The following is a 25487-nucleotide window of genomic DNA, read 5'->3' as shown; positions in this document are numbered from 1 at the left end:
CGGAATAGAGCCGGGCGGAGGCACAGATCCACTTTGGCAGGACTGGGCCGGAGCTGCGGGTCAGAGGCCCTACATTGGCCCCAAATGCCACTCCGGCCTCCCTGCCCTGGCTGTCAGCCTGGAGGGGAAGCCTCCTTATCCAGGATGTGGTGGTCAAGGGGGTCTGCAAAGACACCGACACCTTCTTTGTGACTGGCTCTCTAGTGTGCCAGCTAGGGACAGGGCCAGGCCTGGGCCTGGGCCCCCAGAGGGCCATGGCTTCAAGGTGTGTGGGTGGCTTGGGAAGTTGACCTGGGCCCCTCTCTCGGCTGTGGCCCCAACTGTGAGGGGTATGCCCCAAGCATCACTCTAGCTTGTGCTTGCCATGCTGTGGGCCGGGGAAGCACAGGCTGCAGGGAGGGGGCTGGGAGGGGCCTTCTCAAAACCCCCAGGGACCTCCCGGATGGCCCAAGCAGGTTCTCCCAATTCCCTGAGTCCTCCCGTGTGGTGGAGGCCCCGTGGCTGTCCCTCATAGTTCATCCCAAGGACCACTGTGGGCAGGAGCTCTGGGGAAGGACTCCCGGAAGGCTGGGCGATGCAGCCCGGGGCGGAGAGTCCAAGGCTGAAGTGTGGAGGTGTGAGGACGCATCTCTCCTGGAGCCACGAAGGGGGTCCCTCTTCCTTGTAGCCTGACCTCTGGGCACAGTACAGCCTGGGGGGGGGGGGTCTCTGGGGTGTTTTGGTTGGTCAGCGAGGGCTCTTGAGGTTGGAAGGCTGTGTGTGGTGGCTGTGGGGACGCCAGTCAGCCACACCAGGGACAGGAAGGACGGTCATCACCCCCCAGCTTCCTGTGCTTTATTTAAAGATTCCCTTTTAGTCTGGGATAGTGGCCTTCCCACATTTTTGGTATTAAAATGTTCTTCTGTGACCATGCTTGTCTTTTAACTTCCTTTTTTGATAAAAAGTTGGCATCCTTGTCAGACCCTAGTAATTTTAGGGTCCTCTGCAGTGGGGATTGGGTAAGCCAGGGTATGAATGCAGTTCAGGGCTAAAGGAGAGAAGGTGTGGCCTGGCTGGTTGGGGGTGGAGGGCGGCTGAGATGCTGAAGGAACAGGACATTCTTCTAATGCTCTTAATGGCTTCATCTCGTTGGGGGAGTTCTTGATCACTGGGGGCAGGTCTGGGGGTGGGGGGAGCTGAAGGGGAGGAGATGCTTGAGGGTGTGTGGAGGTGCCGGAGGCAGTGAACAGGAGCAAGTGAACAGTGCGAGGAGGAGCTGGGGCGGGGAGGGGGCATGCTGGTGTAGGAGTGTGGGTTAGGGTTTGGGAAAAGTCCCCATCTCTTCCCTGGGTCCCCAACTGCTGCCCAGCACACGCCATCCAGTGGTGGGAGACTGCACGTGATCTCAAGTCCAGGCACTGAAAGTCCTGATGCTGGGCCTGGGTACAGGTCCCCAAAGACCCTCTGGAAGTAGGTGAGGAAGGAGAAGGGCCGCTGGGGGCTGATGCCGAGTCGGGAGGCTGCTCCCAGCAGGCGTGCTCTTCCCCTGAGAGACTCGGGGGGCTGAGGCTCCAGGGAACTGGTCAAGGCGCAGGCCTCCCCGCCCCCCGGGGAGAGCAGGGGTGTGGCCGGCCCGACCCCCATCTGAGGTGACGGTACTAGTGCCGAACCCGCTTCGGAGTCAACCGAGAGGGGTTCAGACGTGTCGGGTGGCTCGGAGCGCTCCCCTAGCGCTGAGGCCTGAGCTCCCGGGTGAACCCGGGCCCTCCCAGGGTGGTGCCAGGCGGTGGGTGGGGGGCGCACTCTACCTGCAGTGAACCGGGGCTCGAACGCTGCCTAACCTACCCCGCGCTGCGGCGCACTCGCTGCGGGCACGGGTTCGGGGTACCGGGTACTCGCGGCGAGGGCTGGGGGCGGGGCCCTCCGGGCCCGCCCTCCCTCCTCCTCCCTCCTCCTCCCCCCCTTCCCGCCCCTCTCTCCTCCCCTTGCCCTCGTCCTCCTCCCCGCCCCTCCCTCCTCCCCCTCCTCCGCCTCCTCCCTGTCCCTCTTCCACCCCGCTCTCCCCGCCCTCCCCCTCTCCCCGTCGGGGGCGGGGCCGCTGCTCCCGCGCGCTCCGGCCCCTCCTCGGCCACACAAAGGCCCGTCTCCATGGCAGCCGCGCGGGCCGGAGCGCAGCGCCGATCGCGGCCCGGGCGCCATCGAGCCTCGGCGGCGGACGTGCAGGTATCGCGGTGGGGGTAAGGGCCCACGGTGCGCCCGCGCGGGTCGGGGGGCTTCGCCGTTAGCGCCGCCCTGTCCCAGCCTGCGCGCCCTGGGCGCGGGGACCCGGGGCAGCCGCGGCTCCGCGGAGGGCGATCGGGCCTCGGCCGCCGTCCGTGTGTCCTCGGCTCTTCCAGGTGGCCGGGGAGGCCCGCGGCGCCGGGGGCGAGCGGGCTTGGCCCGGCCGAGGGCCCCCAGCCGGGCGCCGCGCCCTCTGGACCGCTCGGACCCTTTCTGGTTCCGGACCCTCCCTCCCCGCCCAGGCCTCCCACCTCTCCAGCCACTGAGATCCGTGGGCAGGGCTGCAGTTGTCCCTGTTGTGCAAGAGCTCGGGACCCCCAGCCACCTGCCCCCACTCCGGCAGCAGTTCCGGGGTGTCTCAGCTCAGGCTTCCCCAGGGGAGTGACCGGCAGTCAGGGCTTGGCTACCCGCTCCCCCCCCCCCCGCCCCCCAACCTTTCCCCACACACCCGCTGGGGCTGCTTTTGAGGAGGGCTTCGGCTGGGACCACCCTGTGAGCCCCCTGGTCTGTGCTTGGCCCCGGCAAGAAGGTTGGGAGCAAGCGTTCTGTCTTGGGACTAAGGGCAGCTTAGCACCGACCCGGGGTACCTGACGAGTCCTGGTGGCCCTGGGCCTGCTTGCGTCTCCACAGGGCCTGCTAAGGCCGCTCCTGGTGTGCTTGATTGGAATAGTGTTTATTACTGAGAAAATCTCAGACTGTGGGGGGGGTGGGGGGAAGCATACCCAGTCCCTGGGCCCTCCCTTCACCCTCTGACCCTACATTTCTGCTGCTTCCTCCTGCGGGAAGCCCTCCAGGATGGGCTTCTCCCCACCCCTCTGTGCTCAGGCTGATTGGCAGATTTCTGGGGTCCCTGAGCTCAAGGGCCCCGGAGTTTCCTGCCACGTCACGAAGGCTTCTCTTCCCAGCAACTTGGAAAAGGAAGGAAGGGGTCCATCTGTCCCCTCTGCCTGTGGCAGTGGACAGGACGGGGGCGGGGGCGTGAAGCAGGGCCCCAAAGCTAGTGGAATATCCTGGACCTTGGAGGATTTTCTAGCGCATGCCTGCTGTGGAGAGCCCTCTCTTCCATGTCCAGCTTAAGCCCCTGTGCCCTCCCCAAACCCGGGGCTGGGCCCTGTGAGAGCGGAGCGGTGCGGGTCGGCCCATGCCCAGATGTTACCCTGACGTGTCCGGGAGAGGCCGTCTGAGAGTCTGAAAGTTGGACAGCTCGCAGGAGCGGCCATCCCTCTGCCCTGAGGAGAGGGTCCCTAGGAGGGAAGGTCAAGCATTGGCCTGGCTGGGCCTGCTGGCTATTTTTTGTGGCATGTCAGCTTTCAGGAATTCCCAGAGGAGATTAAGGACAAACAGGTGGTCTCCACAGATGTGAACCTACCACCTCTTCCCACCGTGTCCCTGTGGGTGCCCACCTTGGTCTAAGGGGTGGGCCCCTCAAGGAGGGCCTGAGGTTTGGCCAGGGGTTCCTTGCCCCAGGAGGGGAGGGAGGTTACCGAGAAAAACAAGGGTTTGGAATGTGAGTCCCCCCTCCCCCGCCGGCTGCCTGCCAAGAAGGAATTATTTTGGATTATCCAGCCGTGTCCAGCCACCCAAGGGGGGAGGCCGCAGCCCTGCCGAGGGATCCACTTCCGGGGCTGAGGGTTGAGAGCCCTGGGAGGGAGGGACGGGCTAGTCTGGGCAGCTCCACCGCCTCCTGAGGCTGCTCAGACCGGTCGGGGGCGGGGTGGGAGGGGATGCGTCACCCTCGGGTTGGAGATTGCAGGCCCTGCCTAGCCAGCCTGGAGCCGACCCAGGCCCCTCCGAGGGAGGCCACAGGGCTGGAGGAGCCCCAGATCCTGTCCTCAAGGGCTTGGGGGAGGGGCCCAGCCGGGGGACCCCCTTCGGCCCCAGAAGGCTTCGCACCGTGGCCTGAAGGCCTCTGAGGCCACTCTCCAGAGCTGGGTTCAGGGACACACCTTGGGTTACTCACACCTGGTGCTTCCCAGGGATGACGAGGAGCAGGTAGGGGCATGACTTAGGCTGCTTAGGGTGCTGCACAGGGGTCTTCTCCGGCTGGCCCTCAGGCCACCTCCCTGTCCCCGCCCCCCAAGACCCACTGACCAGCCGCTGACTGATGCACAGCCCCCTCGAAGCCCTTCTGACAGCCCAGCCTGCAGTTGAGGGGTTCCCCAGGTGAAGAGATATGAGCCATTCATGAACGAGGAGCTCTCTGGGGCGCTGCCTCTGCTGTGTGGGCCCCCTGGCTCTGTGCCTGAGTGTGCCCACAAGCCCTGTGCTCAGCAGCCCCTGTGGGGACCCCATTGGAGACACAGAGCTGGCAGCTTGGGCACAGAGCAGGAAGCCCAGGGTCCTGGCCCTAGCCCAGGCAAGTGGGGCAGAAGAGATTGGGTTGGAAAGCACTGGGGTGGGCTGGCAGCCTGGGGAGGGGTCCATATGGCTTATGCCTATCTTTCCCAAGAGGGCACGGTTGCAGGCACTTGAGCCATCCCAAGACCAAAACCACTCTGGGAACATGGCATCCTGTCCCCTGCCTTGTCCCCACATCCTGGGGCCAGAGCCAATGATCCCCCTGGGATGTTGGGTGTGGGTGTGGGTGCACCGGGAGAGAGGCTGTGGGTTCCATCACCCTCCCATTTCGCCCCTTCTCAGATCTGAGCAGGGCCACGCTGAGGTGTGATGCCCTCTGCCACTGAGGGCTGTCTCCTGGTCACTTGCCTCAGTCCTTGCTGCAGCAACAGGTGCTCGTGGGTGGGGACATAAGCTTTTCTCCCCTGTCCGAGGAGGCTCCTGTGTCCAGAGCCTGCCTTGGACTCGGGTCTGGTCCTGGTAAGGCTGGGGACCAGAGGGTGGAGGAGGTGAGCAGATCAGACCTCCGGGAACCGAAGCCCACGTGTGACCAGTTGGGGGGGCTGCAGTGTCCCTCCAGCCCCAACCTCTGAAGTAGTCGCAGGTTCACTGGGGGCGGGTTCCTTGCTGAGGGTGGGGGCTGGGCAGAGTCCCTGCACCGGAGCCTAGTGGGAGTTTGTGTTTGGGGTGGGGCTGTGGGGTGGGGTGGGGTGGGGCCGGCCTGCAGCTAATTTTCTTTGGACTCAAATTACAGGCCGAGAGGGCGGGATCAGTGGCCTGTAATTGACTGGTGGGTGGGGGGACTCGTGGGGGGCCCTGCACCAGTGCTTCCCTTTTCTCTCCGTGGTCCTTGCACTCCCTTCCCCTCCATGGTTTCACATCTGACAGGCTCTGCTTCTCTCTGCCCAATGATAGGAGGACCTCGGCCCCTTCAGCTACCCAGGCAAGAACGCCGCCCTGTCCTGGCCTCCCCTGGCGGCCCCTGAACCAGGCCAGCACACAGCTCACCCTGCCTCATCTCGGCCAGAGCATTTGAAGGGCTGGGCCTGGCCTCTGCTGCCCTGCCTCCAGGTCCCACCCAAGTGGGTCTGCGTTCTTCTGCTCTGTGGTTGATTCACACTCTTGTGACAGTGACTGGACCTGGGCTCTGGAGGGAGCCTGACGCAGCCATGGGTGGCAACGGGGGCCGTTCGCGGGGACACCCCCAGGGCGGGCCCGGACCTGGAGCTGGGGTTCTCTTTCCCACTTTGTTACTCTCTGTGGTCTCCCCACCCAACCTTTCAGGCATAGAGACTGGATCACTCACTGCTCCCTCCCGCTGTGGCTGGGGGCTAGTCCACCTGAGTGCCTGGTATGTCAGTGTGCTGGGCACAGGAGGGTCTCGCCCTGGGCTGGGATCGGGGGCATCTGGGCGCAGGGCCTGGCTCAGTGCCCACATCCTTGTCCTCAGATGGCATGATGCCCACCAGTTCCCCATCCTTGTGCCGGGCGGGTCCTGGCCCGAGTGCTGTGGGGAAGGAGAGGGAAGCCTTTTGGGTGCAGCCTGGGTTCTGGCCTTAGCTCTGCCATCAGCGTGGCCCTGGACACATCGCTTTCTGGTGCAGGGACCAAACCCCTGGCCCCTCCTCAGGAAAAGCAAGAAAGAGAATCAGGGTTGATGTCAGTCTTTCAGGAGGCCACCTGTGTCAACAGAGCAGCCGGGCAGGGGTAGTTGGCCTTCTCCTCTGGCCTGTGTCCCCTGAGCCAGCATGCCACCTATGTAGACCCTGGGCCTTACTGGGGGGTGTACTGGCTCCCCTCCCGGCATACCAGCCCCAAGCTGAGGTAGGTCTGGGGTCCTGAAAGGCCATAGCAGGCAGCATGGGTGACAGGGGAAGAGGGTGTTCTCCCTGCTGGGAGGAAGTATGCTGGGCAGAGGTCTGGTGCAAGGGAGCCTGTGGCACTTGTGTGGTTCAGAGGCCGCGAGGGGGCAGTTGGGCAGCATGGGGGTGACCTGGGTGGTATGGGGGCCCAGGTATAAAGCGGTGGGTTTGAAGGCCAGTAAGAGGTCGGGGCTCTGGGCCGCATGTGGATTCTAGCCCTTTCTGTGTATGGGGCTGCCCCCACCTTTCCTGCACATGGTCCCACCCTGGAGGCCAGCTCTAGGCCTGCCCAGCTCTGCCAGCCCTCTTGGCCCCTCTGGGCATCCTGGGCTAAGCCAGTGCTGGGCCTGCCCAAGACCCTTCCCACACACAGCCTCTCACAGCCCAAGAGCCCAGGTCTGGGGAACTTCCCACGGGCTCTTTGTCCTGGGGATGCTGTGTGGGTGTTGGGGAAGGACCCCTGCTGGCATCACAGACGTGTGTGCCTGCACATGTGTGGTCACGTGTGTGAGCGGTGGCTGGTTTGCCGGCTTGGCACAGTGCCCCAGGCTAATTGTGGGGTTCCGTAGTGATAGAGGAGGCGGGGCTGGGGTGACCGCCGAGGCGCTGACAGACTGATGGGGAGATTATAGGCCTTGCTTGCTCCTCACTTGCTCAGGCCCTCACCCGTCCGCCCCCCACGCCCACTCCCGCCTCCTGCACGCGGCCCAGGAAGGGGGCTCTGGGTGGGGGCTGGTCTTGGGCCATGTGCAGCTGCCGTGAGCCTCAGGCTGTCGTGGCCTGCAGCATCCAGTCAGCTGTGAGGTGAGCCTGCAGAGGGGAGATGGTGAGGCAGGCAGGCAGGGAGGTGCTGGTGTGCAGGGAGGCCAAACATGAGAACCGGTGGTTCCCGCCTGCCACTGAGGCCCAAGTGCCCACAGGACTGCCCTTAGCCTCTCCTAGCTTGGATGTGGGGGCTCGGGGACTCAGCTACAGGGCCCCCTTCTGCAGCTGTCTGAACTGCTCTTCCCTGGGTGGTGGCTGGAGGCCCTGCACCCTCAGCTGGCCCCTGCCCATCTCTCACCCCCGCGTCGTCTCCCTCAATTAGACCATAGGCTACCCACTGGGGAGGTTATCTCAGGACCTAAGGGCCAGGCCCATCCTTGTCATCCATTTAAGTATTGACTGAGGCCACTGTGCCGACTCGTTCCTGGGTCCCCGGCACACAGGAAGCTGTCAGGGGCTTTGCGCTGAGCAGATGGGACAGGCCAGTGGGTCCAGGTTGGGGTTTCCCAGGAGCACAGGGATGTGAGTGGAGGGTGTTGAGCTGTGGAGCGTTCTGATGCAGAACTGCTGTGCAGAGGAGGAACCTGGGGGTGAGGCCAGAGTGAGGAGACCTGTGTGGGGCCCGAGCACGTCCTGGTGTGACACAGTGGTGGCTAGGACCCAGGAGGGGTGGTTAGGGTGGAAGGGACAGGTCTTACAGCAGCGGTGGGGGCGGCGGGTGGTCAGCATCAGAACCTAACAAATCCTACCTCTGTCCCAGGAGGCCACTGCCTGCAGGCAGGGTCCCTGCAGGATAATTTATTTTACTGTGTTCTCAGCTGTTTCTTTCCCTTTCTTTCTTTCTTTCTTTCTTTCTTTCTTTCTCTCTCTCTTTCTCTCTCTCTCTCTCTCTCTTTCTTTCTTTTGAGAGGCAGAGAGAGAGAATCCCATGCAGGCTCCATGCTGTCAGCACAGAGCCCGATATGGGGCTCAAACTCAGAACTGTGAGATCGTGACTGGAGCCGAAATCAAGAGTCCAACTCAGCTTAGCCGACTGAGCCCCCCAGGCGCCCCCCAGGGTTAGGCAGTGAGTGGGACGGAAGAGTGGCCTGATTGCCAGCAGCGTGTGGACCCTGGTGTACGTGGGCACCCACAAGGGGCAGACAGGGAGGGGCTGGAGCACACACTCCCGGGCTTGGTTGGGCCAGCTCATGAGGCACCTGAGGGTGAGGGCTAGATGCAGATACCCTGGTGACAGTGACCTCAGGTCTCAGGAGGGGTTGCTGAGAGAAGACTTGCGTGCACTCAGGCGGACACAGCATCAGAAGCTTGAGTGGGAGGCTTGCGGGGGAGCACCGTGGGGTCACAAGGGGCTGGGGTTTCCCTGGGCACACTCTCCTTAGATTTAGTTTGGGGCCTGTGACTGCTCACTGCCACCAGCCAGGGCTGACTTCATGCTGGGACCCAGAGTCCAGACTTCAGGATGCAAACTAGTCCCCCCAACGAGGCCGAGGCCGGGTTTGGGCAACCTGGCCCCACAGTCGAGGCAGGTGGGAGGGACCTGGGGGAGCAGGGGTCCTGTGGGAGGCTCTGGTGGCGCTGACGCAAGTCTCAGGCTGCGACGTCAATCTGTCCCTAGGGCCCCGCCCCGCCCCACCCCTGCCCTAGGTGCTTGTGTTGGGAGAGCTCAGCCTTCGGCGGGGTCGGGGTCATGCCAGCTGCCGCTGGGGCCCAGGTGGTGCGTGGCCGGCCGGCAGCGAAGGGGGTGGCCGAGCCCTGGGACCGACCCGCTGGGCCCGGAGGACTAAGGCAGGTAATGGGCAGTCGAGCGCGGGGCCGAGCCTGGCGCCAGGTGAGCGCTCGGTGGCGACGGTTCCCTGTGCCCACGTGACCGCCGCCGCTGTCATTGTTACTGGAGGTCGGGCTCCGACCCGCCGGCGCGCCCTGGGGTCCCCGGTGAGGCGCGTGGGGCGGGGGGGGGCGGCGCCGAGGTCGCCTCTGGCCGGCACCGGGGCCCGGCTCGTCCTCCGCCGCGTCCCCGGGTACCCGCCCCGCGCCCTCCGCTCTCTGCGCCCGGCTGGGTCCCGCGGGAACGCGGCCGGGGCGGCCCCCACCCCCCAGCGGAACTCTGACCCGGGTCACCAAGGGGAGGGGGGGGCTGGGCGCGCGGGACCGAGGGGAACCGACCCCTCCCGGGCAGGAGCGCCCCCCTCTCCCCCCAATCGCGCCCCTCCCTCGCGCTTGTTTTGAAAACAGCCGAGGCTCGGATTTGCCGGCGATTTGCCGGCGTTTCGGCCTGTTTTGTTTCCTCTGATTTGTTTAACGCTCCCGGCTAATTGCAGATTTGCATTTTCGTCGGGAGAGTTGAGGCCGGGTCCCCTGGCTGCCAGCTGCCCGGCGGGGGAGGGGCGACTCCCTGGCTTCTCACGTGGCGCCTGGCCGCCTGGAGGCTGGCTCCCCGCCCAAGGTGGGGGGGCTGCTAGGGGCCTCCGCTCACGGTCGCTGGGGTGGGGAGAGCTGCGTCTGTCCCCACCTGGCCCTGCGCCTTCCCCAGAATCATCCCTTTTTCTGTGTCTGCCTGCACCTTAGTCCTTGTCTTGGTCCCTGGGCACCTCTTCTGCCCCCTTATCCCTTCCCAGCCCCATCCGGGTTCTCTTCCTGAACTACAGGCTGGCTGGCGTGGCCGAAGACAGCCCCCAAGCTGGACCCCACTTCACCGGCCCGGATGCTTGTTATTGGTTTGATTTTAGCATTAAGAGATCACTCAGTCTGTATTTACTAGAGAATAGCGACCTGGAAAGAACCCCACGTCTGGCGCATACCCCAGGCAGAGGCTTCCCTCGGGTGGGGGGGGGGGGGGAAGGGCCAGAGAGGCCCCAGCTCCCGGGGTCTAGTCTGGAGCCAGGCCTCTGCCCTTCCTCGGTGGGGGTGCATTTCTGTCCCTGCCAGGGGCCTGGTGGCCCTGGGTTAGAGGAAGCTGGAGCCTGAAGACAGACAGTACAGGGACCCATCTGGGAGGGGACCACTGCTTCCTGCTCAGGCTGAGGTGTGGAGGACAGGTGGGGGCTCCCTGGGCAGCGCCTGTCTCCTGCCCCTGCAGGGCATCTGTGTTTTCAGCCCCCCACTCTGGGATGCCTCCGCCTGCCCAGTTCCCTGGGCTCAGGCCCACAGGTGCCTACCTGGCCAGCTCCTGTGCTCAGATTTGCTCAGGGAAGGCCCATCAATGGAGACCCATAGACCTTAGGGATGAGTGAGTGACCTGCAGGGTCAGGGTGGGTGTCTCAAGACTCTGAGGGAGGGGTAGGAGTTTTCTGGGTGGGATGTGGGACAGCAGAGCAGGGACAGGGTGACATCAACCACCTTCGCTGTACACACACACGTGAGGATTTCCACACGTGGACATGGTTACACTTCATGGCAGCTCACGGAGATCGATGCTGTTATTACTCCCATTCCACATGGGGACGCTGAGGCACCGTGTGGCTTTGTGAACAACCCACACAACCTAAGCGCGGAAATCGACAGAGCTGGGGTTTGAACCCAAAAGTCTGGCTCCAGAGTTCTGCCCTTGAGGCCCCTCTGTGCAGCAGTGTTTGGCGTGTGTGACTGTGGTGGAGGGCTGGCCACAGCCTCAGTGGCCCGTGGGTGCTCCCTCCCGAGAGCAGGAGGCTTTGGGGGAAGGATGGACAAGAGGGAGACTGGAGCAGGATTGGGTAGTCGAGAGAGAGCTGACCTCGAGTTAGGATGGGCCCCAGGCCCAGTGTCTGAGGAAGGGGAGGGGTCCAGGTTTCATTGTGCAGGAAGTTTTGGCTGGAGCAGCCAGATGTTGGGGGGAGAAGTCACTGGGTTGCCTCTGGGCCGGCGTGAGAGGAGGACCCAGCATCATCAGTGGGTCACTCGGGACAGGTCTCTGGAGGGGGTTGTGTGCCTGTGTGGGCCCAGGAAGAAGGTGTCCCTTGGAAGAGACCAGCCTCCCTTGGCTTTGCCTGCAGCACACAGACAGACAGACACACACACACACACACACACACACCCTGCCTGGGGGCTGGGGACTCCAGGGCACGCCGTGCTGGGGGAGGGAACAGGCATGGGGCACCTGGAGGCTGGCATGCTGTCCCTTCAAGGTGGCAGGTCGGCATGAACTGCAGTCTGTGTGCTGTGGGCCCCAGTGTGGTTTGCACCTGTGCCGACCACGGCCTCCGGTCCAGGCTCGCCCCAGCTTTCTCATGAGACTGCATGGTGCTGACGCCCTGTGGTTTGGGCCCTACATTGGTCTGTGGAGTGGCCTTTGCTCCTTACACAAAGGCTGCCTTTAGGGCCTGTGGCAAAAGGACATCCCTCATCCCTGTGCCCAGAGCCCTGAGCCCCTCAGCCAGGGGCTGGGAGACCCTGTGCCCAAGCGCCTGCAGCCCTTGCCCTCCTTGCCCCTTCCAGTTCCCCTTGGACCTGCCATAGGTCCCGCCCTGGGTCTTGCCCTCCAGGATGCAGGTAGATGGTGACCAGGGTGGATGGGTGGGTGGGGGGGGGGGGGGCTGGTCCTTATGGAGCAGGTGCTGAAGCCACAGTGCTGGGGGTGGGGCAGCCAGTTTGGGAGCCAAAGGGCCAAGCAGGAGTGGCTGAACCTTGGATGGGGGGGGGGGGGGGGGCGCGGCGGGGATTGGCCAGGAGAGATGGTTGACCCAGAAAGCCATATCCTAAGGTAGAGTGGAGCTGCAGGGGGTGAGCTGGGGGGCCGCAACCATTATTATTAGGTACATACCTCTTTTTATTTAGACGATATGCAAATATATTCTTGTAAAAATTTTTCAAAAATTGGCAAAGGAAGTTACTTTGCTATCCCAATTCCTTCCTTCCTGCCCCCAGGCCTTACTACTGTTTTCAGGTTTCTTTTTTGAGTTTATTTATTTATTTTGAGAGAGAGAGAGAGAGAGAATCCCAAGCAGGCTCTGTGCTGTCAGTGAGGAGCCTGATATGGGGCTCAGTCCCACGAACCAGGAGATCATGATCTGAGTTGAAACCAAGAGTTGGATGCCTGACCGACAGAGCCACCCAGGTGCCCCTATTTTCAGTTTGAACGAAGGCTTCTAGAACTCAGCAGTTAAACCCACACCCGTATACACACCCATGAAGGCACCTGGAGTCCTGTGCCACAGCCATCACTGTCCTGTCTGGGCTCCGTGGGATTCAGCATGGACCACCCATGTGCGTCGGCATGGTTGTTTTTTGGGGGTCCTCTGGTTGGATGCTGGGTGGTTGCCACATTTTCTTGGTAATCAACCATGCTGAGAAGTATCCTTGAACGTGTCTCCCCCGTGGACACACGTGGCTATTTATCCAAGGTGGTAGGAGGCAGTAGCACTGCTGAGTGCTACAGTGTAACTGGTCTGCCCAGGGTTTTCATGAATGAATCATTTGGCCCTTACAAACTCCCGGGGGAGTTCACTGTGACTCCATTTTACAGGTGAGGAAATGAGGCAAAGGGAAATACTTGACCAAAGTCACACAGCTAGTAAGTAGAATTTGTATTCTACTAATTCGTAGTAAGTGGGTATGCTCATTTTTCAGAAAGTAATTTATATTTTAATCGAGGTAATATAAGTACCTAGTTTTAAAAAGGCAAAAAAAAAAAAAAAAAAAAAAAGCAGATGATACCGACAGACTTACAATGAAAGAAAGCTGTTCCCTGCCCCTGTTTTCCCCGGCTTCTTTTGAACAGAAAGAGGGATGTGTCAGGCTTGTATTCTGGGACGACCAAATGGGTGTTTATGCACTGGGGGCCTGGAGGCTGGCATCTGAGGGCCGGGTGTGCTGGGAGCAGGGTGGAGGAAGCAGAGGAGGTTGGGGTCTCCTGTGCCAGGATAGCAAGGGCCAGGTGGGACCCCTTGAGCCGCTCCCCGCCCCCCCAGACACGGAGCAGAGGAAACTGGTGCAGTCGGGCCAGGCTTGTGGTGAGACCACTGTTGCTCCTTTGCTTCCTAGAGAATCTTGATGCTGGCCCAGAGCAGACACTGAGCTGGACTACGGGAGCCTCGGTGAGTGGGGGCTGGGCCCCACCTGGGGAAGGCAATGGGGTTAGACGCGCTTTCTACTGACCACGGGGCGGGGTGGGGGTGGGGGGGTGACCTTGAGGCCCCGGTCTGGCTGAGCCCAGTGTGCACACATCTGCGCAGACCCAAGTGTCCTGCCTGTGGGGGCCACTGCCAGCACACATACCCCCCCCCCCCCGCCCCAGTTCTCTGAGATCAAGCTTTCCTTGGGAGGGTGGGCTCTTCAGTGAGACTGGCAGGGGGCTGGGTTCTGAGCACTGAGGCTGGGAATTTGGGCTTGGGGGAGGAGTGCCCGTCCAGACATTTTCTGGGCCAACAACAGGCCGGAGTTTGTGCAACTTTTTGGAAGTGCACCTCTGGACCCTAGCCAGGAAGGAGGCCGTCTGATGCCCTTGAGGAAATCCCCGGCAGCCCCGGTGAGCCAGGGGTCCTGGGGCTCTCTGCAAAACAGGAAGTGCCCGTTCCAGGAACACTAGCCACAGGAAGCTTTGCTGGCTGTGCCTGGTGCCTCCTCAACAGTGGCCTGAGCTCCCTGGTCAGGTGGGTCACCCTTTGCTCCGGGACCTGGCCTGGCAGGTCACCTGAGGCTTTGTTTGGCCGGGAAGTGGAGGGGAGCTGCGGCCTCTGGAGTGTGACCCAAGTCCCTCCTACCACCCCAGGTGACCTGGGCTTGATATGGGTGGGGGGTAAGTTTGCAGCTCTGGGATTTAAGCCTCACTTTGCCCACCGCCCAGAGGGGTCCTGGGGCAGGGAGCCTAGGTCTGGCCCAGCTCTCCTTGGTGACTCACAGTGCTACTGAGCAGGTATGGTGTCCCAGACCTGGCAGGGCCCTGGGGCAGAGGGCAGGGCTGGGCTCCTGCCCTAATGGACTAGTCAAATGGATGTGAACCGGAGAGAGACCGGAGCATTCTTTTTGTGCACTGTGACTCCTCTGCCTCTTGGGTCCCCCCAAGGCTGTGAGTTAGCAGGGCTGAGGGAGGGGCTGGGGTTTGAGTCAAGCTTTTTTACAACAGGGGTGCCCCAGAGCTCCCCCACTTGGTCAGCTAAGTGTTCAAGCCCTGGTCCAGACCAGTAGAAGGGCCCTGGGCTCCTTGGGTCCACGTGGGGCGAATCCATCCGGACTGCTGCCAGGGTGGCCTGGGCTCCGGGCCCGCCCCCACGCCCCACCCCCGCCCGCCCGCAGTCCCTCCCTGGGCCCCGGGAACATTCCATTCATTCCGGGCTCCGGCAGGCGGCGGGTGGGAGCCAAGCGGGGCCAGGGGCTCCGGGACTCCGGGACTCCGGGTGAGCCTGGTGAGCGGGACTCCGGGTGAGCGGGGAGCCAGGTGGGGGAGGGCCAGCCTGGCAACGAGACTGAGGGGCTAGGAAGTCCGCCCTCGCCCTCACCCTCGCCCTGGCCCTGGCCCTCACCCTGGCCCGCGCCCTAGCCGGCGCCACTGAGTGGACTTTGAGCCCAGACTGGGCCCTAAGCGTGGGGGCGGGGGAGGGGCGAGGGGGCGGGTCCTCCAGCCCAGGCCCTTTCCTTCCCGGGGAGGGAGGGAGGGAGGGACCAGCGGCAGTGACCGTGCCAGCTGGTGCCCAAGCGTTCAGGGCCTCTTGGTGCGCCTGGGTCTGTGTGGTCTCAGAGTCCGGGGCATCTCCCAAACCCTGATCTCCTCTCCCCACAGATGGGCAGCTGAGACCAGAGAGGAGTCTGTGCTGGGGGGGACCCCCTGCCATTCAGTGGGATGACCTCAAGGGCTTGTGACATCCTAACTGACTAAAGTCTCCCCAGTCTAGCTACCCTTATCAGGGGTCACCCTGGCTCTTCTACAGCCCTGCCCTGAACCACCTTCACCTCTCCCTGGTACTACCCAGCCTTCTGCCCCCAGCAACCAGGGGCTGGTTCCTAAGTCCCTGCAGTCTCCCCCTGTGGACCCCCTCCAGCTCACCCGTGGGTGTTTTCTCTTCCGGTGGCCGGTGAGGAGGGCATCTGGGGTTGCCAGGGGCCAGGCGAGAACTTCCCTTGCCAGTACCAGGTGGGGGTTCTCAGAGGCAGTGGCTGCCCCAGAGAGGTGGTGTCTTCCCAAGCCTTGCAGTGATTCTGAGGGAGAGACGGTTTTGTCAGTCGGTTGCTTCTTGGTTTTACTTCCTCAAGACGTTTGAGGAAGGCTGCGGTTACTCAGAACAGAGGGTTGCAGGGGGGATGGAGAGCAGCCACAGCCTGGTCAGGGGTTTCCTAGCGGCCCAAGCAGAGAAGGAAGTTAGCTTGATGGCAGAATCACGGGTTCCATGCGAAAAAGCCAACTTATTCTAGTAAGCACAGCTTTGCGCAAAGTCAGCGCTCCAGAGCCACGTCTCCCCTGGCCAAGGAGCAGAGCAGATCCCTTTCTGCCTTCTTGGAAGAGACGGACAGGACACAGGGCAAGTCAGGGTGTTGGAAAAGTCATTGTTTCTCAGAGGAGTACCAGCATATCCAGGTGTGTGGTGTGTAAGAGCAGCCACCTTTGCCTGTGCAGGGGTAGACTGGGCCCCTCATGCGGGGGTAGGCGGTACGGGCGTCTGGGACCGTGCAGGAGTAGGCTGTATGGGCGTCTGGGAGACGGGGGGCCTGGGCCCCTCATCGCCTTCCGCCATCTGGGTCTGGCTCCACTCAACGCATGTGGCAGGGGCAGGACTGCTCTAGGTGTCATGCCAGGCACAGGTGCCCTCAGGGAAGGTTCCAGTGGATTCGAGGGCAAGGGCCCCAGCATGCATCCAGAGAGGGCAGTTTGTGAGGGAGCGGGCAGAGGACGGTACAGGGGATCCTGACCAGCATAGAGCAGGGTCTCCAGGGCGGGGCATATGGGACTCTCCCAACACGGAAGAGGCCTAGAGGCAGAGGGGCTTGAGTTTCCCTGAGATCCCTGTGTCCCTGAGGTGGGGAGGGAGAACCATGTGCGTTCTAGGTCCCCCAATCTGGGGACACTTCTACACGTCGATGGGGGCATAGGCCTGTGTATGTGCAGGAACGTGCTCAGAGACACCTGCGCACCGACTCGGCCTGCCCTGGCCGTGAGGGCAGCACACACCCCGCTGCCGCCTCCGAGTGTCCCCACCTCGGAGAGCTGGTGGTGTCTGGAAACTCGTCCCAGCGTCTCTGAGTGTGTCTGTCCTCGGGAGGGCATGGGCAGGGTGGGTGGAGTGTGGCTGGCGCCTCTGCTGGTTCTGGAGGGGAGGTGGGTGGGGAGGCAGGGGTGGGCAAATGTGGATAAGCGTGTGCCAGGCCGGCTCGTTCGGAAGAGTGTGCGACTCGGTCTGTGTGTATTTGAGCCTCACGCTGGGTGTAGAGATGACTGAAAAAACAATAAACTTAAAAAAAGTGTGTGCCTTCATTGATCACAGTTGGTTCCAGCTCCTTTTCTCCTTATTTGCTGTCAGATGCCCGTGTGCGGCACTTGGCAGGGCTCGTGGCCTGGCGCTCTGGGGTCCTCGGGTTGGGGGAGGGCACGTGCGTGAGTGCCTGAGAGACTTCCTGGAGGGGGCGCTTTGAGAACCTGGAGGTGGAGGTCGGGGCACAGTCGTGCAGGGGCTGCCTCACCCTGCCCGGAGCACACAGTGCTGGTGGCTGGACCCTGCTCGTTAGTTTGCGTTATAGGGGAAACTTTTGAGACGGTCCGGGAGACCGTCTCCTTTGAGAGGAGGCGGGCAGGCGTGCCTGCCCGGACGCAGGGAAGGCAGAGAAGCGACCGGGCGCTCTCGGGGTATGCTGCACAGCCCTGACTCTCTCTGGCCTTGTTCCGCTTTTTCGGGCGGGATCTGGAGGGGCCCGTGACGCGGGGGCTTCCCGTGCGCAGGTGGATCCTCCGGGCTGGGGCTCCCCTGACCCTTGTCTCTTCCCACAGGGTGCCGGGGGCGATGTCTCTGCAGCTCTGGGCCCTGGCCCTCCTGGGCCTCGTGGGCACAAGTGCGGGCCTGCGGCCCCGAAAGCTGGACTTCTTCCGAAGCGAGACGGAGCTGAACCACCTGGTTGTGGATGAGGCCTCGGGCGTGGTGTACGTGGGGGCGGTGAACGCGCTCTACCAGCTGAGTGCCAGACTCCAGCTGGAGCAGCAGGCGGCCACGGGCCCGGCCCTGGACAACAAGAAGTGTACGCCCCCCATCGAGGCGAGCCAGTGCCACGAGGCCGTGCTGACCGACAACGTCAACCAGCTGCTGCTGCTCGACCCTCCCGGGAAGCGCCTCATCGAGTGCGGCAGCCTCTTCAAGGGCATCTGCGCCCTGCGTGCTCTGAGCAACATCTCTGTGCGTCTCTTCTATGAGGACGGTAGCGGCGAGAAGTCCTTCGTGGCCAGCAACGACGAGAGTGTGGCCACGGTGGGGCTGGTGAGTGCCACGAGCCCCGGTGGCGAGAGGGTTCTGTTCGTGGGCAAGGGCAACGGGCCCCATGACAACGGCATCATCGTGAGCACCCGCCTGCTGGACCGGACCGAGGGCAGGGAGGCCTTCGAGGCCTACACGGACCACGCCACCTACAAGGCCGGCTACCTGTCCACCAACACGCAGCAGTTCGTGGCCGCCTTCGAGGACGGCCTCTACGTTTTCTTCGTCTTCAACCAGCAGGACAAGCACCCGCCCCGCAACCGCACGCTGCTGGCGCGAATGTGCAAGCAAGACCCCTTCTACTACTCCTACCTGGAGACAGACCTGCGGTGCCTTGACCCCGCCGACCCCCAGGCCCCGGCCTTCGGCACCTGCTTGGCGGCCTCCGTGGGTGTGCCGAGCGCCGACAGAGTGCTGTACGCGGTCTTCAGCAGGGACGGCCGGAGCGGCGGGGGACCCCGTGCGGGCCTCTGCCTGTTCCCCCTGGACGAGGTGCACGCCAAGATGGAGGCCAGCCGCAACGCCTGCTACACGGGCACCCGGGAGGCGGGCCGTGACACCTTCTACAAGCCCTTCCACGGCGAGATCCAGTGTGGAGGCCACGGGCTGGTATGTGGGGCTTGTCGGTGTGTCTGCGTCCCGCCAGCTCGTGAGGGTGCGTGTGCGAGGCGTCGCTCTGGTCGGGTGCCGCCTTTTTCTTCCACATGTCTGATCACTCGCTCCGTCCCCTGCCAGACCCGTGCTGGGTGTCAGGGGCGTGCGGCAGTGACACGTCCCTGCTGGCATGGCGCTTGTTCCTGGGGGGGGGGGGGGGGGGGGGGGCACATGTGCTGGGAGCCCTCGCAGGGAGACGACTCCAGCGCGAGGGGGTCTGTGCCCAGCGCTGACGCTGTGGTCCACAGGGCGCCAGTGAGAGCTTCCCGTGTGGCTCTGAGCACCTGCCTTACCCGCTGGGCAGCAGAGACGGACTCACAGCCACAGCCGTGCTGCAGCGTGGAGGCCTGAACCTGACAGCCGTGATGGTGACCGTGGAGAATGGCCACACTGTTGCCTTCCTGGGCACCTCAGATGGCCGGGTCCTCAAGGTGGGGCCTGGGGCTGGGGCAGGGCAGCTTCTGGCGGGGGCCGTCTGCACAAGGCCCCCCATCTTCATGCACCTGCCCTCGTGCCCACAGGTGTACCTTGCCCCGGATGGCAGCTCCTCGGAGTACGGCTCCATCCTCGTGGAGATCAGTAAGAGGATCCAGCGGGACCTGGTGCTGTCTGCAGACCTGGCCAGTCTTTACGCTCTGACCCAGGACAAGGTGGGCCTGTGGAGCCCCTAGGGAAGGGGCCCTGCTGGTCCGGGCCCTTGGGACAGGCGGTGTGGAGGGAGGTGCGGAGGGGGGCGGGAGGGGCTCCTGGCAGCGTCCTGATCCCGTGTCTCTCCGGCGCCTTCCCTGTCTGCGGCCCTGCCCTGAGCCCATTCTGATGGAAGGGACAAGTCGGTGCTCTGAGTGGGCCCCCTCCAAGGGTGGGCAGGGTGGCAAGGGACCCCGTGCAGCCCTGTGAGCTTGGGCGGCGGGGGACATGGGCCGGGCCCGCAGTATAAGAAGAGCCCTTCGGGAGCACCGAGGTTGGCCAGGCGCCTCTCTCGGGGTGCGGAGTTAAAGGGCCTGAACTGGCATAGGGAGGCTCCATAGCTTGGATCCCCATGGTTTCCTGGACTCCGTATCACCTGGGCCAGCTGTAGCCACTGGACAGGGTCATTCAGAGTCTGGAGGGCAGCTGTTCCTGGACGCTTGTCGGTGAGCCTTGAGTTAGTATCAGGCTTTTAGGCTCAAAGATAAGGGTGGGATCAAGCCTGTGGTCTCAGGAAAGTCCAGGGCCCAAGAGACAGGTGCTTGTGGCTGCTGGCCGGTCGCCTGTGACTGCAGTAGTCCCCCTCACTGCCCTGCCGGCCCAGGTGTTCCGGCTTCCCGTGCAGGAGTGTCTGAGCTACACGACCTGCACACAGTGCCACAGCTCCCAGGACCCCTACTGCGGCTGGTGTGTCGTCGAGGGACGGTGAGTGCCCAGGAGACCAGGAGTCTCAGCCCTGCGCTGGGGGCATGGGGTGTGGCTGGCTGGTGCCAGGACTGAGGCCCCCCCCCCCCCCCCCCCGGTCCCTGTAGATGCACCAGGAGGGCCGAGTGCCCACGGGCTGAGGAGCACGGCCACTGGCTGTGGAGCCGTGACGAGTCCTGCGTAGCCATCACTGGGGCCCAGCCACAGAACATGAGCCGCCGGGCCCAGGGCGAGGTGCGTGGTAGGGGCGGGATAGGGGGTCGGTGTTGGGCAGAGGTGGGGCTTCCACTGGCCTGGGGCTCTTGGGGACAACGTGAAGAGCCAGCCTGGTATTATCGTACTCCCGCCTGAGGACAGGGCCGTGGTGCCCCAAGGCTGGGCGGGCGGAGGGGTCCTGGCGTGAGCCCACGTCCTTTCCCCAGGTGCAGCTGTCTGTCAGCCCCCTCCCGGCCCTGAGTGAGGACGACGAACTGCTGTGTCTCTTTGGTGACTCACCACCACACCCGGCCCGTGTGGAAGGCGACGCCATCATATGCAACTCCCCGAGTAGCATTCCTGGCACGCCGCCTGGCCAAGGTGAGGCCCCCGTCCGGTGACTAGAGTGGGCACTTCACTCTCCCTTCTGCGTGCCGTGGGGTCACGGGGGCCTGCAGTCCCAGGGGTGCAGGATGGAGGGGGAGGCTTGCGGTGCTGATTCTGGGCTTCCTGAGCCGTGTGCGTGGGGACCACGCACTGTCGGCCCCCACTCCCCGCTGCAGGGCTCTGAGTGTGGGCCAGCGGAGGATGGCTTGCTAGTGAAGGCGGGGGCCACACAGTGACATGTCAGGGACCCAGACGTCGGCCAGGAACCATGGCCCTCGGTGCCTGTTGGGACAGAGAGAGGGTTCAGCAGCACAGGCCCCTGGGGAGCAACTTGGACCCAGCCCCGGGAGCTGGCCCAGGAGCCGAGATCCGATAACGCTGGCAGGCCTGGCTGAGCCCAAACGATGTCAGTGGGCCAGCCCCTGCAAGGCCCCCCCCCCCCCCCCCCCGCCAGCTCACAGGCTGGGATCTCCTCCCTCGGCCTCTGCTTCTGGCTGGGCCGCCGCGCCCCCACCGTGCCAGCCGGGCCCAGAGCTCTGAGGCCCCTGCCTGATGCCGTCCTCGGGTGCCATCCACAGACCACGTGGCCGTAAACATCCAACTGCTCTTCAGACGCGGCAGCATCTTCCTCACCTCTCACCTGTATCCCTTCTATGACTGCCGGGAGGCCATGAGCCTGGCCGAGAACCTGCCGTGAGTGTCTCACTGGCCCCGTGTGCCTGCCCTGCCTCTGCTGGGGGCCCCGCGTCCCTCACCGCCCTCTCCCCCAGGTGTATCTCCTGCTCAAGCAACCGCTGGACCTGCCAGTGGGATCTGCGCTACCACGAGTGTCGGGAGGCCTCCCCCAACCCCGAGGCCGGCATCGTCCCCGCCCACATGGTGAGGCGCCGGGAGCACCTCGCGGGAGCTGGGTGGCCCAGCCACAGCCAGGCAGCACCCGACCAGCCCTGTTCTCTCCAGGAGGACAGCTGCCCCCAGTTCCTGAACCCCAGCCCGCTGGTCATCCCCATGAACCACGAGACGGACGTGACCTTCCAGGGCAAGAACCTGGACACAGTGAAGGTGGAGGGGGGCTTGTGGGGTGCTGGCCTGGGGGCCCTTCGGGGGCCTTGGGGGCTGGTAGAGTGCCTGCGGGGCTTCTTCAGAGCCCTTTCCCTGCAAAACCAAAGTCAAAGTGCCTGGTCTGCATTCAAGCTTCCCCTGGCTCGGGACCCAGCCAGTGAGGGAGGCACTCTACATATATTTGGGGACAGAAGAAGGTGGAGAGGTCCAGTAGGACGGGGGTACATTCCTGTGGGCCTTGGAAACATAGGCAGGAGCAGGAGACAGCGAGGTTTGAGTTTCAGGTGCTGAGTGGCTGGGCAGCTGGGGTGTCACTTGGTGAGAAGGGAGCAGGGCCGTGGTTGGGAGCAGCCGAGGGCTCGGTGGGGCAGGAAGCGCCCGACTGCTGGTTGTGGGGCACAGAGAGGGCACCAGCACTGTGAACACTGGGCTCAGGGAGGGGCGGGTAGGGCGGGTAGGGCGGGGGGGCCCGTCTGGGGTTCCTGACCAGACTGCCTTGCAGGGTTCCTCTCTGTACGTGGGTAGTGACCTGCTCAAGTTTGAGGAGCCGGTGAGCACACAGGAACCAGGAACCTTCTTCTTTCGGACACCAAAGGTGCGGCTCCCCAGGCAGGCCCAGCTGCTGGATTCCGAGGAAGGGCCCTGGGGGTGGGGGTGCACAGGGGGTGGCCAGCCGTTCGTGTGTGGCCTTAGAGTGTCTCTGTCCCTGCCGACGCCGTGCAATCAGAGTGACCCTTTGTATCTCTGAGGCTCCAGCTTCCCGCTGCCTCTCGGCCGTGAGGGGACCACACGGGCCCTCGTGGTCACCCTTGGGTTTGGGTGGGCTCAGGGAGTGCAGCCTGTCCCTGCGTGTTCCCCCAGCTGTCCCATGACGCCAACGAGACGCTGCCCTTGCACCTGTACGTCAAGTCCTACGGCAAGAACGTGGATAGCAAACTCCAGGGTAGGGATCGGGCAGCTGGGGCTAGAGGGGCTAGGGGGGCAGGGCAGCCCCTGACCACCGGCTGCTGTCCCACAGTCACTCTCTACAACTGTTCCTTTGGCCGGAGCGACTGCAGCCTGTGCCTGGCCGCCGACCCCGTGTACAAGTGTGTGTGGTGTGGCGGGCAGAGCAGGTGCGTGTACGAGGCTCTGTGCAGCAACGCCACCTCCGAGTGCCCGCCGCCCGTCATCACCAGGGTGAGCCCTTGTGCCTGTGGGGGGGCGGGGAGGGGGGAGCTCCAGCCTGGCCCCGGCCCCCGCGCACGCCAGCCTGGCCCCGCTGCCGGGTCAAGCTGGGCTCTGCCGATTCCAGATCCATCCTGAAACGGGCCCGCTGGGCGGGGGCATTCGCATCACTATCCTTGGGTCCAATTTGGGGGTCAGAGCGGATGACGTCAAGAAGATCACGGTGGCCGAGCAGAACTGCGTCTTTGAGCCAGAGCGCTACTCTGTGTCCACCCGGTGAGTGGACGACCTGAAGCCCGTGCTGTCCTGGCCTGGGGGGCCAGGCGACCAGGTGGATGAGGAGGAGGATGGGACTTGCACGGCCACGGACGTGTGGGGAGGGGCTCGAGAGTGTCCCACCTCGTCTGTTACTCTCCCAGGATCGTGTGCACTATCGACGCTGCAAAGATTCCCATCACGGCCGGTGTCGTCGTGGATGTCAATGGGAAGCTTGGTCATTCGCCGCCCCACGTCCTGTTCACCTACCAGGTAACGCCTGGCCCCGGGACCTGCGTGGGTCTTGCAGTCTGGGACAGACGTGAGTGGGATGTGGCTGTTGCTGCTGACCTCTGGACCGTCGGGGGCTGCGTGTTGACACGGGGTGGGGCAGAGCTCTGACAACAGTTGACGCAGTCAGGTCTCCACCGCCCCAACCCTGACCCGAATGCACCTGTCACTCTCGTAGCAGCCCCAGCCCCTCAGTGTGGAACCAAAGCAGGGGCCACAGGCAGGCGGCACCACGCTGACCATCAATGGCACCCACCTAGACACAGGCTCTGAGGAAGACGTGCGGGTGACCCTCAATGACGTCCCTTGTAAAGTGTGGGTGTCACCTGCAGGCTGGTGAATCTGTGGTCTGCCCTGGTCCTGGGGGTGGGGTTGGGGCTCTCTGGCTGTGACCTGGCGTCTGCCCTGGAGAGGGCCGTGGAGCCAGCCTGATCTGTTGCCCCACTGGCCTGGGGCTGGGGTTGGTCCTGGAGCCGAGTTCACTGATTAGCAATTTCCACCCCCAGGACACAGTTTGGGGCCCAGCTGCAGTGCGTCACTGGCCCGCAGGCAGCTCTGGGGGAGCTGCCCCTAGAGATTTACTACGGGGGCTCCCGTGTGCCCAGCCCTGGTGTTGTCTTCACCTACCGCGAGAATCCAGTGCTACGGGCCTTTGAACCGCTGCGAAGCTTCGTCAGGTGTGGCCTCCCTCCCTCCTCCCTGAGGGGTCATGGTGCCCCCCGCTTCCACCGCCAGCCATGGGACCCCCCCCCCCCCAACACACACACCACACCCCACCCCTTTCAGCTACTTCCCAGGCTTTCTCCGCCACTTAGGCTTTGGAGGATGTCTTAGGGCTGGTCTGGGTGCCCCCAGATCAGCTTCCTCCTAGAAACCCAGAGGGGCAGGCCCCACGGCCCCCCGCCCCGCTCCCGACAGGCAGCAGCAGTGCCCATGGTCATGTGCTCTGAGCTCAACCTCGCAGCAAGCACTCGTTCACACAGACCTGCACCCATAACTGACTGCACACTGGGTCCAGGGACTCTGGGCCCTGCCCTCCCCCCAGAGGGGAGGGGGAGCTGCTGGGGGCACAGCTTTGCAGGGCACCCCCTCCAGAGCTGGCTTGCCGAGCTGTGCCCACTCAGGCACTGCCCACCTCCCGTCCCCAGCGGTGGCCGTAGCATCAACGTCACGGGGCAAGGCTTCAGCCTGATCCAGAGATTCGCCATGGTGGTCATCGCTGAGCCCTTGCAGTCCTGGCGGCGGAGGCGGGAGGCCGGACCTCTGCAGCCCACGACGGTCAGTCCCGGTACTGGCTGGGGACTCGGCTCCAACGTGGGCCCCCGGGAAGTGCAGGGTAGGGATGGGGCCTGTGCCACGTGGCCTGACGGCCCGGCCTCGGCCTGCAGGTTGTGGGCACGGAGTACATGTTCCACAACGACTCCAAAGTGGTCTTCCTGTCGCCGGCGGTCCCCGAGGAGCCCGAGGCCTACAATCTCACGGCGCTCATCCAGATGGACGGGCACCGCGCCTTGCTCAGGACCGAGGCCGGTGCCTTTGAGTACGTGGCTGACCCCACCTTTGAGAACTTCACGGGGGGCGTCAAGAAGCAGGTCAACAAGCTCATCCATGCCCGGGTGAGGACTGGCCACAGCCCGGGGTCGGCGGGGGAGGCGGCCCCCACTCCACGGCCCTGACGCCCTCCCGGTGACTGTGACCTCCGTCCCCCCACCAACCCCCAGGGCACTAATCTGAACAAGGCGATGACGCTTCATGAGGCCGAGGCCTTCGTGGGCGCTGAGCGCTGCATCATGAAGACGCTGACCGAGACGGACCTGTACTGCGAGCCCCCCGAGGTGCAGCCCCCGCCCAAGCGGCGGCAGAAGCGAGACACGACACACAACCTGCCTGAGTTCATCGTGCGTGCGGGTTGGCCGGGTGCCGGGCTGGGCGAGGGGTGGTGACAGAGGGAGGGCAGGAGGGCAGGCTGGGCAGCCACGGGTCCTTGCGAAGCCACACCTGTCCACAATACAGGTGAAGTTTGGCTCCCGAGAGTGGGTGTTGGGCCGTGTGGAGTATGACACGAGGGTGAGTGATGTGCCACTCAACCTCATCCTGCCGCTGGTCATCGTGCCCATGGTGGCCGTCATCGTCGTGTCCGTCTACTGCTACTGGTGAGCCCCGCCCACTCCTGCCTCTGCCCCTCTGGCCACACACCCAACACAACACACAGGCTCAGGGCCACCAGGTCCCAGGAACCTCCCTGTGCCCCCAGGAGGAAGAGCCAACAGGCAGAGCGCGAGTACGAGAAGATCAAGTCCCAGCTGGAGGGCCTGGAGGAGAGCGTGCGGGACCGTTGTAAGAAGGAGTTCACAGGTAGGGCTGCCTGCTAGGGGCAGCGGGATCCTCGGGCTGCCCTGGGAGCCCGCTGCCGAGACCTCTTGGGGGCTGGAAGGCCAGGGAGGATGGCCTTGGAAGAGGCTGCATCCGGAGAGGCAGAGGTGGGCAGGGTGGC

The 25487-nt window shown here is 63.8% G+C and overlaps 1 protein-coding gene across 7 annotated transcripts in view; it reads left to right on the top strand.

Moving 5' to 3' along the window:
* The first annotated feature begins 2077 nt into the window (after positions 1 to 2077).
* The window catches only part of PLXNB2 (plexin B2), a 29476-nt gene continuing 6066 nt past the window's right edge, over positions 2078 to 25487 (top strand). The window contains exons 1-23 of one of the 7 annotated variants that reach the window (XM_078449243.2): positions 2078 to 2202; positions 13182 to 13234; positions 17113 to 18199; positions 18493 to 18675; positions 18766 to 18894; positions 19536 to 19636; positions 19744 to 19870; positions 20059 to 20212; positions 20797 to 20911; positions 20989 to 21097; positions 21179 to 21280; positions 21783 to 21875; positions 22142 to 22223; positions 22299 to 22459; positions 22575 to 22723; positions 22867 to 22975; positions 23172 to 23308; positions 23500 to 23670; positions 24142 to 24271; positions 24382 to 24609; positions 24715 to 24891; positions 25007 to 25146; positions 25248 to 25348. In XM_078449243.2, the coding sequence (XP_078305369.2) occupies positions 17126 to 18199; positions 18493 to 18675; positions 18766 to 18894; positions 19536 to 19636; positions 19744 to 19870; positions 20059 to 20212; positions 20797 to 20911; positions 20989 to 21097; positions 21179 to 21280; positions 21783 to 21875; positions 22142 to 22223; positions 22299 to 22459; positions 22575 to 22723; positions 22867 to 22975; positions 23172 to 23308; positions 23500 to 23670; positions 24142 to 24271; positions 24382 to 24609; positions 24715 to 24891; positions 25007 to 25146; positions 25248 to 25348 (3772 nt within the window). In that variant the 5' untranslated portion in view covers positions 2078 to 2202; positions 13182 to 13234; positions 17113 to 17125. Of the gene's footprint in view, positions 2203 to 8880; positions 9016 to 13181; positions 13235 to 13715; positions 13790 to 14552; positions 14559 to 17112; positions 18200 to 18492; positions 18676 to 18765; positions 18895 to 19535; positions 19637 to 19743; positions 19871 to 20058; positions 20213 to 20796; positions 20912 to 20988; positions 21098 to 21178; positions 21281 to 21782; positions 21876 to 22141; positions 22224 to 22298; positions 22460 to 22574; positions 22724 to 22866; positions 22976 to 23171; positions 23309 to 23499; positions 23671 to 24141; positions 24272 to 24381; positions 24610 to 24714; positions 24892 to 25006; positions 25147 to 25247; positions 25349 to 25487 lie in introns of those variants that run through there. The other 6 variants (XM_078449245.2, XM_078449244.2, XM_078449247.2 and 3 more) reach the window with 6 other exon arrangements.

This window comes from Panthera onca, chromosome B4, assembly GCF_046562875.1.
Source record: "Panthera onca isolate mPanOnc1 chromosome B4, mPanOnc1 haplotype 2, whole genome shotgun sequence".
Lineage (NCBI taxonomy): Eukaryota > Metazoa > Chordata > Mammalia > Carnivora > Felidae > Panthera > Panthera onca.
This window is presented reverse-complemented; position numbering and strand designations above follow the sequence as displayed.